Raw genomic sequence first — 16,901 nt, 5'->3', positions numbered from 1 at the left:
TCTTATTGTTTTATATTTATATTTTATATTTATATTTTTACTTTTCAACCACTTTTGTAGGAGCTGCCCACGAATTTTCACTAAATTTTAGTATATCATTATACCTTAAAAATTAGCCTATAGCTATTTTCTAGTCTTCTAGGTGCCCCTGGGCCTGAAATATGCTCCTCGAATCGATCAAAAATAGCCTTTTTACCCTATATGAGTTTTTAGAATGAACATTGGTAAATTAAAATCTATTTAGTATATTCAAAGATACACCAGACACAGCTGTTTATAAACATAGCCAATTTTTGGAAAGTATTTTTTGTCATTTGTCAACTGAGTAATTTTAAAATTTCTGGAAACAAAACGCAGACACCGAACCCTCGTTTATTAAAAATCTTGCCCAAGTATAGGTACTTTCGCTCCTATACTTTCAATAATAGAACTTCAATTAACAATTTTTTGGTGTATTTTCACAAATTTATAACACAGCATTTGTGAAATCCCATTTTTTTCAATGACAGTAGGTATGAAATATGTCAATATGACAATTTCAATTGACAATATGAATTACTGAAAGTTGCAAGATTTCTCCGCTACCCGTGCACGATCGTTTCTCGTATCCCCTCCAAGTACCTTCTTACACACAGCGAATAGGCTACTTTTTTAAGGTAAGTATAATAAATGCTTAAATTTGGTAAAAATCTGCTTATCCCTCCCCCTTTAGAAAAGTGATCGAAAAGTAGAAATATTGCTCTTATAATTTATATATTTTTTTTTATTTTATTTTAAATTTATTTTATAGCATGATTGTTTTTCTTGCAGTGATTTTGAAGCCAAAGATCTAACTCTAAACCTTGCGCAAGGTACACCGAGAGAAGATATTCCCAGCTCCCCACGAAGCCCGATACATCCCCCAACAAGGAGCATTTCATCACAACCTAAATACACTCCCACACATCGCATTCCTGTCAATATTATTCCTTCACAACCCCCTTCCATACCGGACGACGAATTCAGCGATTCCAATGGAGCAATTACGTATCCTTCACTCGAGTACTCATCAGGTTTCATCCATTACCACACAGAAGATCCATACTATCAACACCAAGATATGTTTTACTCTTATTCTGATCCCGAGATCAGCCAACACATGTTAGGAACCCCACAGCAGCGCCCGTTCAGTGCCTCCAGTTCGTCCTGCAGTTCCTCAGAAAGCGAGCTCCATTTGCAGAACTTGAACAGCAATAACTTTTGCCCGGAAGCCCATAGTTTTAGCATCAACTGTTTCAATAACAATCAAGCGAGCCAAGCGGCGCAGAACTGGCAGGGGCATGAGTTCAAGCCTTTGATCGGGCAGGCACACGGTGCTGGGTACACCAGTGTCATTGTGGATGCTCAGCAGTATCAGTTAGCAAATGAGTATGTGCATTAGTAACGGCGAATCAATAAAAAGCTGCCTCAACTGTGACAAAAATATTCCGTACTTCATGCTAAATATAATTGTACAGAAGTTGCATTGACTGTTTCTCTGTAACGGTTTAAGAAGGAAAATGTATAATTATGTATCAATAATTCAGTTTTGATAATTATTTCAAGTTTAAATTTCAAATGCTTCTTGTGTATATTAAGCACTTGCCAAACTGTCAAGTGCAAAAACTGATATGGTCTTACACTCTATCTATAATGGTTCCATGACATCTCGTAACACAACAGTTCGTAACTTCACAAATGGTAACGGACACTATGTAATGCCGACAATTCGTAACGGCGATACTTCGTAACACCGACTGTTCGAAACGATCACTTTCGTAACGGTATAATTCGTAACGACAACGTTTAGTTTTTTTAGCAGATGTAGCATTACTCAATGTATACATACAATAATTAATGTACCTATTTTGCATACTTTCCTACACTAAAAAGAGTAGTACTTCTAGAAGACCACTTCTTTTGAAATTTATTTCACACATATTTTTACATATATTTTTGTAAATATGGCAACTAAAGAATATGTTTTTAAATTTTTTATCCTGAATTATCACTTTAAAGTTGTGAACTACTATTAACGGTAGATTATATTTATTTAAGCCAGAATCTTCAAAAAATGTTTGAAAAATGTTTATCTTAATGCTGGTTCGTTAAATTTATAAACGTAATTTCAATTGCATCTGTACTAAAAGTTGTTTCCACGTTAACAAAAATAAAATAATAATTAAATCTTACCGTTACGAATAATGCCGTTACGAATTATGTCGTTACGAATAGTTATAGTTCTTCTTCTTGGCAATCATCATGGCTATTATAATCTTAGATGCTGCTGCTCTGAATAGTTCGGTTGATGTGCATCTGTACCATTCCCTCAAGTTACGCAACCATGAGATTCTTCTCCTTCCTACACTTCTCTTGCCCTGTATAATCAATTGAAGTATGTTGTATCTCTCATTACGCATAACATGCCCCAGGTATTGCAGCTTTCGTGTCTTGATGGTTTCCAATATTTCCAGTCTTTTGTTGACTCTTCTCATCACTTCGTTGTTTGTTATATGCTCGGTCCATGATATCTTCAGGATTCTTCTATACACCCAGAGTTCAAATGCTTCCAACTTTTTAGTAGTCGACGCGTTAAGTGTCCATGCTTCTATCCCGTAAAGCAGGGTCGAGAAAATATAACACCTTGCCAACCCAACTCTCAAGTCTAATTTCAGTTCCCTTGCACAAAGTACCTTTCTCATTTTATTGAAGTTTGTTCTTGCTTTCTCTATTCGAACTTTGATTTCTTTGGAGTAATCGTTTGTGTGATTAATTATTGTGCCAAGATAGTTGTAGTTTTCAACTTGTTTTAAAGTTTTTTGGGTTTTTGATATCCTCATAAATTTAGTTTTCTTGCTGTTTATTGATAATCCATATTCTTCTCCATACTCTACTATCTTGTTCATTAGCTTTTGGAGGTCTTCAAGGTTGTCTGCTATTATGATAGTATCGTCCGCATATCTAATGTTGTTAATTGGCATTCCATTTACCTTTATTTCTGCTGTTTCTCCCTCAAGAGCTCTTTTCATAATTTTTTCAGAGTATGCATTGAATAGTAGTGGTGACAATACACACCCCCTGTCGCACTCCTCTTTTAATTTCGAACTCTTCGGATGTGTGTTCATTAATGCGTATGTGTGCTTGCTGTTTATAATATAGATTTGTTATAATTCGAAGGTCATTGATGCAAATGAAAGGAATAAATTCGTTATTTCTTAATCTGGCGACTTTAAGGAAAAATTCTGAAACATCGATTTTTAGTTTTAAATTACGATTTTTTGGCATATTATGTATCATACTAGTAACGTCACCCACCTGGGCGTGATGACGTAATCGATGATTTTTTTTTAAATTAGAATAGGGGTCGTGTGCTAACTCATTTAAAAGGATATTCACAGGATGCCCAAAAATTTTTTGTTTTGAATTAAATTAATTGACACAAAAAGAAGAATGTATGTCATTTATTTAATTCAAAATATAGCTTATTGTTGTCAGAAAATAGAAAAAAATGTTTATTTCACAAATAAACATTGTTTTTCGCTTAAATTTATTGTTCAAGCTTCCAACCACCTGCCTATTGGCAGCTTGAACTTTGGATTTAAGAGAAAAGCAGTGTTTATTATTTGTCAAATAAACATTTTCTTCTGTTTTCTGACAGAAGTAAAATGTATTTTAAATTAAATAAATTACATTCATTTTTCTTTTTTTTTTGTCAATTAATTTAATTCAAAACAAAAAATTTTTGGGCATACTGTATACTTAATTATGTCAATGTTTATATTTCTATACAGAGAATTTCAAATGAGCTAGCACACGACCCCTATTCTCATTCAAAAAAGATCGATTACGTCATCACGCTCAGATGGATGACGATAGTATGATATAATATATAATATGTAAAAAAAACATAATTTAAAAATAAAAATCGACCTGATTCAGGATTTAAAGTCACCCGCTTACGAAATAACAACGTCGTCCAGGTGCGAATCATTGTCAGGATAGGTAAACATTTTTTTGCATATTTCATTTCTGAATATGAGGATTCGCACAGGTATGATGAAGCGAAGACAACGTGAGGAACAAGCAAGCGCAACTTTTGAGAGTTTTATAGTTATCCGGTACTAATTTCCAGAATTCTTCATATTGATTTGCGTCTCTTTTTTCTTTAAAAATTTCCTCCAGATTTGTATCATTTTTAAAATTAATTTGTTCATGTGACAAGTTTGCGCTGTTAAATCAAGACGGCCGCAAGTTGTATAGTAGCGGCTACTTCTAAGTGCCAGGGATTTTCCATTAATAGAAGACATTTCCTAATGTTTCATAAATCATTAAATCTTTTCTGAAATTCATCGCTCAAGAAAACTAGAAAATTAGAAATAAATAGCATAGTTTCCTGGAAATACATCAATTTCATCTTGTTGAGCTTTCACCAATGTCGGAAAGTTATGCAGATTTTTTATATTAATTTCCCCGATGTACATCTTTTAGCTTATCCACGAAAGCAAATACTTTATTTTTGTCAACTACGAAAATAATTTTATGTTTACCTTTTAATGTGTAAACGACGATTAAGTTCGCCAAGTTTTTCTGTTATGTCGCAAATAAAAAATAATAAAAGCTACCACCAACTATCTTACTTGAGTTCAAAACAATCATTTACAGGGTCTTTCAGTTAGCCTTCGGGCCGCATAACAAACGTAAGAGGGCCGCATGCGTATCGCTGTATTAGACGATCTCCTCTATCAATGTTATAGTTACGAATTGTCAATGTTACGAAGTGTCGCTGTTGCGAACTGTCACGTTGAGAGATGTCTTGCCCCGGTCCATCATATCTTACAATATTCATATTTGAAAAGTCTCTTGTACTATTTTTATTTGGTGTTTATTTATCCTTCTCTTCAATGCGTCTGTTCTTATCTTCAGGCCATACTTGGCCATTCAGGCCGTCTGTGTAAATAATATGTTGAAGCTGTATACCAAGCTTCCTGATGCAAAAGTATTTATGTCAAAGTTCAGAAGCATTTTTATTTGTCAAGTGCTAATCAAAATATCCAATTGTAACATGTTGGCGACATGAAAAATTATGCTGTTCCAAAATTTATGACTGAAAATTTGATAATACTGTCAAATCATTTTTTCTCCAACTTTATGTTGTATAACACAAGGGTCATTCGTAAAAAAAGATTCCCTATGCCACTGAGAAAGACTGGGAGAAATCTGGCAATACTGCCTTACACATCAACTCTCCCTCTCTCTTACCTCACAGCTTTCGCATCGCTACATTATTGCTCAGTGTCGGCCTAGCAGCCTTTGAAGATGGAGGTTCCTGTCGCTGTTACAGCCAATGTGAAATCCATGCTGTGAAACGTTTTTTTAAAGGAAAATGGATTCCATCTATTAAGGCTGCAAGGCCGACACTGAGCAATGCAGCGTGGCGAAAGTGGTGGGGTCAGAGAAAGAGGGAGAGTTAATGTGTAAGGCAGTGTTGCCAGATTTCAAGCGTGTCACACTTTTTCTAAGCGGCGTAGGGAACCTTTTCTTCCGATTGACCCTCGTATTATTTAAAAAGGGTAATTTACCGTACGAATATATTTTAGTGATATCATTTGGAAAGAAGTTTTCTTTTTTAATCTTAATCGAAGATTGGGTACAGTTACTACTTATAATATTGGGCTGGTTCCCAAAATTTGTTTTTATATTTGATATATTTTTGAGGATATTTTTATTGAGGGAAACGTCGTATTGGCCAAATAGTTACTATAGGTATTAATAAAAAAAACACATTTTTATTAAAAATCCTTTATAAAAGTAATGTTTATTTAAAAGAATCCTTTTGAGCTACATCACATAACACATAACATAGTGGTTTAAAGCCACTAAATACTTACATGAGTGAAAAGCCTTTAATTCTTATACTCTTGGTATTAGGAGTATATTACATTGTTGCTGATACGTAAAACTCCCAAGTAGGGGCTGCTGGCCCGCAGATAAGCCCTCTAAACTCTAAACGGACCTTAGGTAGCAACTCGGTTATTCCAGAAACTCCATAATTCTATATTTTTACTCCAGACATGGTTTACGCATATTTATATTTTTTTGTAGTACTGAAAGTAGTTCAGTAGTTGCTGAAAGTTCTAGTACTTCTAGTAGTTACTGAAAAGTGTATATTTCTTCTCGTAAAGAATCTTCGTTTTCGTACTCTTTATATCGTATCCGATTGATATTATAGTTAGAAAATATTGAGAGAAATATTCTGGTTTTTTAACTTTTTCAGTATTCTTCACGCTAAAGAGTTGGCTGGTCTGTGACTACAATTTACTAAAATGCTCACATCGACGGAGTCCGTTGGCCATCGAGTCCGGTTCCTTAAAAAGAAGACTTTTTAATGATATCACTAAAATATTTGGTTTTATTTCAATGTAATATACGTAACTCTTTTGAGACTATACACTTATTCCTTACTTTTATGTATCATATTTATTGTATATTCTTATACCCAGAATATCGTGCCATATGATATGTTCGGTAAATACTTTATTTTTTTTTACTTATTTTTATCAATACAACCCTGTCATATATGTTTTTAAGTAAGGGCAACTTTTATACTTTTATTATAGCGTAAAAATTCGTGGACAAGTAATAATATCCACCCTTGTCATCTATAGTTTCCCTCTATAATTACAAATGCGTACTTTTTTCATGTGCCTACAGCTCCCGGAACGAACCATGGCCGATGAGAAACGCTGTCGTTGCGGTCGGTCGCGGTCGCACGCCCACCTAAACTTTACGCAGAAGGGTTTCTCTCAACGGCCATGGTTTGCTCCGGAAGCTGTACATGATATACACGGTGTTTGGTAAAGAATGGGCCATAGCTTAATCTTAGATTCCTGAGGTTAAAATAGGTCGATTTAAGCTAACTTACCTTAGTACAAAAGTTGATAATAACCGAAATACAGGGGTTACAAAGTTAAACTTTTATTTTATTTATTTTTGAATATTTCCTGACAGGCATGGGACAACACGAAATTTGGTAAGTGGTGCTGGTATTGTACAATCTACTAAATTATGTTAAACAAACGTTTCTGGCTACTACCAGAGGCGTACGATGGGGTAACGTGAATGGTTGAACCTTCCCAAATTCTACGCCACTGGCGGATTTTCTATTTTAGTGCAATTTTTTTTATTCTCCAATACTTTCTTTTTAAAAAAATACTCTTCATTCGTAACGATAAAGTCATAAGTTTTCGATATATTTGAAGCTAAAAACAAAGGAGCATAATACATTAATCAAAATAAGTGTGCCTTTTCATTTTTAACTTCAAATATCTCGAAAACTAATGACGTTACGAATAAATAGTATATTATTTGCATAGAAAGTATTGGAGAATCTAAAAATTATGCTTAAATAGCAGTTTTATCAGTGGCGTAGAATTTGGGAAGGGTTGACCATTCACTTTCCCCTGTCGTACGCCTCTGGTAGTAGCCAAAAACGATTATTTAACATAATTTACTAGGGTGTACAGTGCCTACACTTTCTGCCAAGTATCACACGGATATGTCAAATTATTTTAAAGTATTCTTTTTTTTTAATAATTTATTCTTTATTTAAAACAATAAGAACTATGTGTGCCCGGTACTATAAAACTATTTGACATATCCTTATGGTAGAAAGTGTAGGTACTGTACACCATACTAAATTATGTTAAATAATCGTTTGCGGTTAACCAGAGGCGTACGACAGGGGAAAGTGAATGGTCGACCCTTCACAAATTCTACGCCATTGATGAAACTGCTATTTTAGCATAATTTTTAGATTCTCCAATACTTTCTATGCAAATAGTATACCTACTATTTATTCGTAACGATAAAGTCATTACTTTTCGAGATATTTGAAGTTAATAGAGAGTTATCAAGTAACTCGAGGAGAATACGGTAACGCTATTTTAGCAATGGAGCATGCGCAGTATGAATATTGAATAACGGAAATGATTTTAACGTTAACGTGCTCCGTTACGGTAGGTCGGATAGCGGGCTTAAAATACGGTAACGTTAGCAGCGAATCGCACCAATTCGGCAGGACTCGGAGTGGCTCGGCCATTTCAGTTCTGTCATGTTCATGTAATAAATAAATATGTTGTGTTATGAAATTTTATTTTGTATGTTAACAGGTATTTTGTCTTTGTTTTCTTGGCTTGGTTTTGGTTTGGTTGAGTTTAAAGTTTTAGTTCCTCTCAGCATTACTTACCAGTACAGGTATGGCCAGTTTCTGTTACAATTATATCTGGTATTCCTAACAATTGTACAAGCCTTGGAATATCCTGCTTTTCAAACCGAAAATACTGTTTGGCTTGTTCAGGTTCTAAGGTATCGAAATTAAAGACAGGATGTACATTTTGATTTTGAACGTTATCATCATTTAAAACGAGATTTAGTATTAAGTACTCTATATCATCGTCATTGGCTTCAAGTAACATTGCCTGTTCTAAGATCTCTTCCATATTTTTTAGAAAAATTTGAAATCCAAATTGTACAAAACAAGTCAAAATTACAAAATATGTATCTTGGGTGAAAAAAACCAAAAACAGAACAAATTTAAAAAAAAATTTAATTATGTTGCTGTCAAATACGAAATATGACTGACAGCTGCCAACTATTAACGTGAAGCAGAAATTCAACCACTTTATAACTCTAAAATTACATATACGTTAAAACTTATACCGTAAAAAAATAGCGTTTACGTGTCAAAATAACGGATGGATAGAATTTTACTTGATAACTCTCTAATAATGAAAAGGCACACTTATGTATATTGATTAATGTATTATGCTCCTTCGCTTTTAGCTTCAAATATCTCGAAAACTAATGGCTTTATCGTTACGAATGAAGAGTATGTTTATTACATAGAAAGTATTGGAGAATAAAAAAATTGCACTAAAATAGCAATTCCTTCAGTGGCGTAGAATTTGGGAAGGGCCAACCATTCACGTTCCCCCGTCGTACGCCTCTGGTAGTAGCCAGAAACGTTTGTTTAACATAATTTAGTAGATTGTACAATACCAGCACCACTTACCAAATTTCGTGTTGTTGTCCCATGCCTGTCAGGAAATATTCAAAAATAAATAAAATAAAAGTTTAACTTTGACACCCTGTATTTCGGTTATTATCAACTTTGGTACTAAGGTTAGTTAGCTTAAATCGACCTATTTTAACCTCAGGAATCTAAGGTTAAGCTATGGCCCATTCTTTACCAAACACCCTGTATATTTTCCCGAGGTCTGTTTCAGAACGACCTTTCGTTTATTTCATTTATCTTTCCTATTTCTTTTCACTGTTGCAATGCATTATTAAGTTTATTTTTGTGTACAATCTTTCTTCTTTTTGGAAACTCTCCCCAGATTCGAATAACATTCTGAATATATGTAACCTTCCCTCATCTAAGGGAACTTCTAACTAAGGGTGGATATGTTGCGCTGGCCATGCAGGCGAAATATTTAATGGTTTATATATTTATATAGATATGACAATAATTTTTGACTGTGAATAGATTGTACATAGAAAAGATTGTAAAGTAATTTTTAAGCAACCATATATTATTGTATTATTATTATTATGTATTTAATAACTGTCTTATCCAACCAAATATAAGTTTTATGTTATTTTAGAAAGTGTTTTATTTGTTATTCGTATTAATTTTGAGTTAAATGGAGGCCCTGAGGTAGCAACCCCTTCTTCAAACATATGGTAATCTGAACTGAAAAAATTAAAAGGAAACAAATCATGACAAACCGGGCAAGACAAGGATAAACGAGCTGAAATAACGGATATATTAAAAATAGCTACTTAGAATTATAGTGGATTAGAATAGAACATGTTTAAAATAGAGACTTGCACAAGGTGCTGATTAATATTAAATACCTATTTATTAATGAATAAATCGGAGACAATCAAACTGCTGAGCTGCTAAGAAGAATAACTCTGGGATGGGCAGCATATGGAAGACTGCGTGATATTTTTAAAGGCGTATCCTGCCTGTTCTTACATATAAAATAGCCAAACAGAGAGCAAAGAAAGCAAGAGATTTTAATCAGATTAGATGTATCCGAGATGAAAATAATAAAATACTAATTCACGAAAAGGATGTCAAAAAGAGATGGAGAAAGTATTTTGACAGTTTATTAAATGAAGAATTTGACAGACAGCCTGTGGAGTTAACGGAGACAGTAACAGCAATGGTTACCAGAATAACAAACGAGGAAGTAGCTCAAGCGCTTCAAAAAATAAAGAAAGGAAAAGCAGTCGGACCAGATGATATTCGTGGGGAAGTATGGAGAGCATTGGGAGAGACAGGAATAAGTTGGCTAGCAGGTCTATTTAATAGAATTATGGAAGTTGGACAAATGCCAGACCAATGGAGAAGCAGTATATTAGTACCTGTCTACAAAAATAAGGGAGACATACAACAATGTACAAACTACAGGGCTATAAAACTACTCAGCCACACCATGAAAATATGGGAGAGAGTAATTGATAGACGGATACGTGAAGAAACCAAAATATCCGATAATCAATTTGGCTTTATGCAGGGCAGATCAACAACAGATGCAATTTTCATTGTAAGGCAACTGATGTAAAAATACAGGAATAAAGAGACCAACGCTCATATGGTATTCATTGATCTTGAGAAAGCATATGATAGAGTTCCTCGAGAGATTCTGTGGTGGGAACTCCATAAGAAAGGAGTCGCTGGCGAATATGTGAAGATTGTGAGAGATATGTATGAGGGAGTAACGACTAGTGTTAGGATAGGTGTGGGAGAGACTGATAAATTTCAGGTGAAAGTAGGATTGCACCAAGGCTCGGTGCTTAGTCCTTATTTATTCTCATTAGTTTTGGACCAGATAACAGCGAAACTACAGGGTAGCATTCCATGGTGCCTAATGTATGATGATGATGTAGTGTTAATAGGAAATAGTGAAAAAGACTTAGAACAAAAACTGGAACAGTGGAGACAAGCTCTGGAGGAAAAAGGTTTAAAACTTAGTAGGACTAAAACAGAGTAAGTATTTGGAATGTTCATTTAAAGATGGAGTTACTACAAATAAAATGGTATCTTTGGATGGTGAAATGATTGTGAAAAGCAATAGTTTTAAGTACGTAGGATCGGTATTACAGAGTAATGGAGAAATAGATGGAGATGCATGCAGTAGAATTAGGGCTGGATGGATGAAGTGGAAAGAAGCGAGTGGTGTGTTGTTTGACAGAAAAATTCCAATGAAGCTGAAGGGAAAATGAAAGGAATGTTGGGCAGTGAAAAAGAAAGAGGAATAATGAATGCATATGGCGGAAATGAGAATGCTTAGATGGATGAGTGGAGTGACAAAAAAGGATAAAATTAGAAATGATTATATTAGGGGAAGTCTAGGTGTGGCACCAATTGATGCCAAAATGAGAGAGCATAGGTTAAGATGGTTTCGTCATGTTCAACGTCGAGACGTTAATCACCCTTTACGAAGAATAGCTGAAGTTCAGATTCCTGGAAGAAGTAGGAGACGAAGACCAAAGAAGACCTGGGGGGAGACGATAAGGCAGGACATGTTGGTAAAATGGATTAACATTGATATGACCCAAGATAGAATTGTGTGGAGGAATGCAATTAGGGAAGCCGACCCCGCATAGGGATAAGACAAAGAGAATGATGATGAAGAACTACTAAAATTATGAGATTTTTATGAGTTTATTTTACACGGATTTTAAGTTTTCTCATACTCTTTTATTTATTGCCTATAAAAAAATAATAGAAAAATTATGAGCGATAACGTTGATTATTCTTATGAAAATAAACAAATATATCAATAAAAAAGAGTCAATAATAAAAAAATATTAATAAAAAAAGACAAACTAGGGGGCTGACTACTGTTTCGGTACCCACATGAATCCTAAACACGCTTCTGTTCATAATTAAGAACTTCTGTTCTTTTTGAAAAGTAATTGTGTTGGTAAAAAGATTTCAAGATACAGAAAACAAATCTTTGAAATCCAAAAAATCTGCCACAAATTACTTTCCTGCAATCTCTTTCCAATCAACCCTCTTACATGCACTACCGTATTATTATTTTAACGAAGATGTTTAGTAGAACAAAAAATGTTCTCATATCGAGACTCTCGAGAGAGGGTGACAAGTTAACAATGCCAATAGAATTGACTCCCGGTGTTATTTCCGTTTAACAATAGAGACGCACGTTGGCCATTAAAGACGTCACTGTTCTAGAGGGTTGTAGGGGGTGGTTTGTGCAGCGTACGACTTATTTGTACCTATTAAATAAACCTGCTATTATTTTGTGGCACGTGAACGACCAAATCGGAACGTATGTGGGAAAATATGCTTATAATGGGTAGTCTGACGCTTTTGTTTTTATAAAAAAGCAAGGGAAATTCGTCTGTGAATGTTTTCTCCTGAATGTTTTCTCCGACTCATTGGCATTGGATATTACCGAAATTTTGTTTCGTTATTGTCTTGTGGCTAGTATAAGTAGATAACTAGTTTTGATGGGAAATAAGCCACAATTTTACTAAAAAAATGATGTTATTAACGTTTCGACGTCCAAATCGGATGCCATTGTCAAAATACAAAAAATATTAATATTTTTGCCAGGGGTTAATTTGGAAATATTTTTAACATCCTTTAAAATCAAATATTATCCTCACGTTCACACATCCTCAACTGTTCAAAAACAACTCAAGGGTTTTTACCCGTATATTTTGGTGGCTTAAAGCATGTAAACCTGTGATAACACTGATGATGGAATATTGATTCCGAAAACGTTTTGTTGTGATATACCCCTTTTTAGGGATTTTAAATATACCTTTTACAAGTTAAGGTTTTTATTTTTTGTGATTTATGGTATACAGCCAGTTACAGGAAAAAAAAGAGAAAAATAATTCTAAATACATTTTACAGATGTCAGAAAAGAGAAAAAACAAATATTTGAAAAATAAACATTGATTTTCTGTTTTATGACAACAATAAAACGTATTTTGAATTAAATAAATTACACAGATACATTCTTCTTTTTGACTCAATTAATTTTATTTAAAATAATGTTTTTGAGCACCCTGTATAAATAATTATGGAAATATTTATATTAATGAATAGAGAATTGAATACCCTTTCAAATGAGCCATCACATGACCCCTATTCTCATTTGAAAAAATCATCGATTACGTCATCACGCCCAGATGAATGACGTTACTAGTATGCTATATATGCCAAAAAAATCATATTTTAAAAATAAAGATCGACCTGTTTCGGGATTTTTCCTTAAAGTCACCGGTTTACGAAATAATGAATTTATTCCTTACTTTATGGACGCACTGTATAACGCGCTATAAGAAGTAGTCATTTCTGTCACCATGTGCCACGTGCCGTTATTTATTGTAATTCGTTTTTGAAATCTATATTTATATATATAATAAAAATAAATTAGTGGGAGTCAGTAACAATTAAATGACGTCAACAAAAAATGGGTGGAAGAAAAATAGGAAGGCTCAGAACAAAAAAGAGGTAGTCAGAAAAAATTTGAGGGAGATACGATAAAATAGGAAGTAAAAAAAATTGAATGCAGTGACAGTAGGGGGCAATTGATTGTACTCGCGCCTTGCGACGGCGGGTAAAATCACTAGTTTTTCTATGGATGCTATACAATATGCAACTTCTCTCACTATTTACATACATTCAAAACGAACAATTCCTTATGCAGTGAGAAAAGTCGGCCATTGCAGTGAGAAATATTTTTTCTCACGGGTTCTCCTACGGTCTTCCATACTATGATCGCCGTTTTCATGGTAACATGCACAATACAAACACAATTAATGTTGTCAAATAAATGTGTTAAAGCAAAACCTACCAGGAATTACCTTTCAAAACTGTTTAAAAATAACTGTTAATTAGAATTTAAAAAATAAGGTATATAAATTTTAAGAATATATTAAATACCTACATGTATATGTATTTTATTTCAATTTATGCATGTAATATACCTAAAAGCACCTAAATTATTTAATTTTGAAATTTGAACTCTTGACAAAACCGCATCCATAGAAAAAGTACAGTGTACAACACATGAGAAATATGACATATTTCTCCCTCGCTTGATTCTCCCTCGCAACAAACTTCTGCGCTCGTGAGAAATATGGCTTTTCTCTCACTTGTTGTACAATATACTATTCCTAATAAAAGCTGTAAATACACATAAAATTGACATTCTTTACTTATAATAATAATCTTCCATCACTTTCTCCCAGTTTATTAGTCGGTTCTATAAATTGTTTAACCGATGATAAACACATCATCTTGCATAATCCACTCTGTATATTTGACGTCGAGTGGGACAGCTAAACCGTCGCTAATGACAATCCGATGGGGGAATGGGGGCTGGGGCGGCGTAGCCACCCCCACCGTTTCCAAGGAGACGGCACACACCCGCTTTAGTTTCCCGTCGTAATATCTGATTCATGTTTGTAGAAAGATTTTCTACCAATTATAATACAGTTTGCAGATAGACAATGCCCTTTTCCTTTTCCTAAGTCTGGCTTATTTCTTTAGCCGTACAGTATGTCTCTTCCAGTTTAGAGGAAGTTTTGGAGAATCTGAGTAATTTATTCAGTTAGGAAGACGTTAGGTTCCTCCATTTGTATGTTGACTTTCATATATTGATTTTTCCAGGTCTGATAAAGTAAGCATTTAAATATCCAAGGGCTCAACTCTTAAGGGCTCAAGTCGCATTTTTTGACAGTTGTTATTTATTAACTAATTTTTATTAACAATAGAAATCCAAGGATTTCTTACATTTGGAATCAATTCAGGAAAATTCAAAATATGCGCTTTCTATAATTTGGACTGGATTCTGCAGAAAGGAACTAAGCTACAAATATGTATTTTTCCTATTAACAGTCTCATAGGTTGTAAAATACCCCATAGATACTTGTGCAGAAAAGAACCAAGCCACATACCATTACGATATACTTATACCGTCCTCTATGAGCGAAAGAACCAACCAACATTATCGTTGCAGCATGACAGCGTTCTGCAGAAAAGATCCATGTGGGTTGGTTCCTTTATGCAAATTCACTTAAGTTATTTTGCAGAAGGGAACCAAGCTACAAAAGTAGATTTTTTATGACAACTGTTTTCTTGAATTCACGGGACTACCAGAACAAATTATTAAATCCCAGTAATGTCATATTAACATTTTTTAGATTATGTATACGCATGATTATGTAACTCAATAATGGAAAATAAATGTTTGTTAACTTTGAATTCACCTAAGTTGTTTTGCAGAAGGGAACCAAGCCACAAAAGTGGATTTTTTTTGAAAAACAACTGTTTGCTTGAATCAAACAGTATGATAAATCAAACCTAATGCATATATTTTAATGTTAAACCATGATTATTTTTAATAGAGAATTTTAAATTTGATCATAAAGTTTTTGGCTAATATCTCAGTTTTAACAAAGTGTGGTTTGGATCCTTTCTGCAGAATCCCGTCCATTTGCAAATTAAACAGACGATAAATGAACTGGCATGAGGAATCTAAAAATTGCATTCCATGATACATGATACGTCAACTTATCTAGGCAAGAACCCATAGCAAACTGATTTGTAGTAAGTACTCATATTGCGCGAGTACCTAAATGACAAATACGAAAGACAGTTAAGATTTAATTTCAACAAAGAGTACCACCATTCGCTTATATCTGTTTCATCCTTATGGAATCCTCAGAGTTAATTATGGTAAGCACATGTTGTAATTACATGTTGTCATGTGTTGTAAAATGACAAAAAGATTTTGTTTCATTCAGAGAGCTTACCGCAGTTCGCTCTGAGGATTCCATAAGAATGTAATACATAAAGCAAATGAATGGTGGTACTCTGTATTGAAATAAAACCTTAACTTCTTCTTTTAATAGGACTATGTCCTGTTTTTTCTGTTACAGTCTCTGCTGCGATCCGGAGCTCCAGCTCTCGTACCATCGTTTTTTGGGTCTTCCTATGAGCCGCTTGGTGTTGGGCTTCTATGTCTTCGCCCATTTCGCCATACGTTCAGGGTCCATCCGATCTACGTGGTCTCCCCACATGCGTCGTCGTGCTCTTATCCATCTCACTACGTCTTGAACGCCTAGCTCTTTCAATGTGTATTCGTTTCGTATTGTATCTCTGAGTGTGATACCTTTTATGGATCTTAGGGTTTTCATCTCTGTTGTACTCATTAGTTGTTTGGTCTTTGTTGTCTCGGCCCTTGTCTCAGCTGAGTATGTCAGTACGGGTCTAACACATGTCTTATAAATGCGGACTTTGCTTTCGGTGCTCATATATTTATTTCGCCAGATTATATCCCTCAGGAAACCAGATATTCTCGCTGCTTTCGTTGCCTGCTGTTTTGTTTCTTGCCACAGATGCCTGTCGCTAGATATTTCCACACCCATCCCATAAGTAGGTATCTACAATCCATTACCTGTTCGATTATATCGCTGGTACCTATGATTAAAGTGGTTCCTAATACATTTCCAGTGAAAATAATAACTCTTTGATAAGTGTTGGCGATACAATTATTTTTTATATGCGTGTCCGCGAAGATTATAACTCCCAAAATATTTATAACGAAAAGATTTAGTTCATAATACTTAGATGTCGACGAAAACAATTATTTCCCTTTCTGTTTCTGTGTCTGCCGACGAAAACAATTATTTCTGAGAACTTTTAGTAATTATAATTTTCGTTTACCCAAAAACAAAATGATGTTTTTTGCTGATACTCCTCAAAACACTTTATTAGGGATTATAATTTTGACAATCATATCAAAAATAATATTCTTCGCGGAGTTCAT

At 34.3% G+C, this 16,901-nt stretch overlaps 1 protein-coding gene across 2 annotated transcripts in view; it reads left to right on the top strand.

Annotated features, from left to right (window-relative positions):
• The window catches only part of LOC114335011 (single-minded homolog 2), a 203,658-nt gene extending 193,984 nt beyond the window's left edge, over positions 1-9,674 (top strand). For both annotated transcript variants that reach the window (XM_028285162.2, XM_028285164.2), the window contains exon 8: positions 811-9,674. In XM_028285162.2, the coding sequence (XP_028140963.1) occupies positions 811-1,420 (610 nt within the window). In that variant the 3' untranslated portion in view covers positions 1,421-9,674. The remainder of the gene's footprint in view (positions 1-810) is intronic.
• Positions 9,675-16,901: the final 7,227 nt, after the last annotated feature.

This window comes from Diabrotica virgifera, chromosome 5, assembly GCF_917563875.1.
Source record: "Diabrotica virgifera virgifera chromosome 5, PGI_DIABVI_V3a".
NCBI classification, from domain to species: domain Eukaryota; kingdom Metazoa; phylum Arthropoda; class Insecta; order Coleoptera; family Chrysomelidae; genus Diabrotica; species Diabrotica virgifera.
This window is presented reverse-complemented; position numbering and strand designations above follow the sequence as displayed.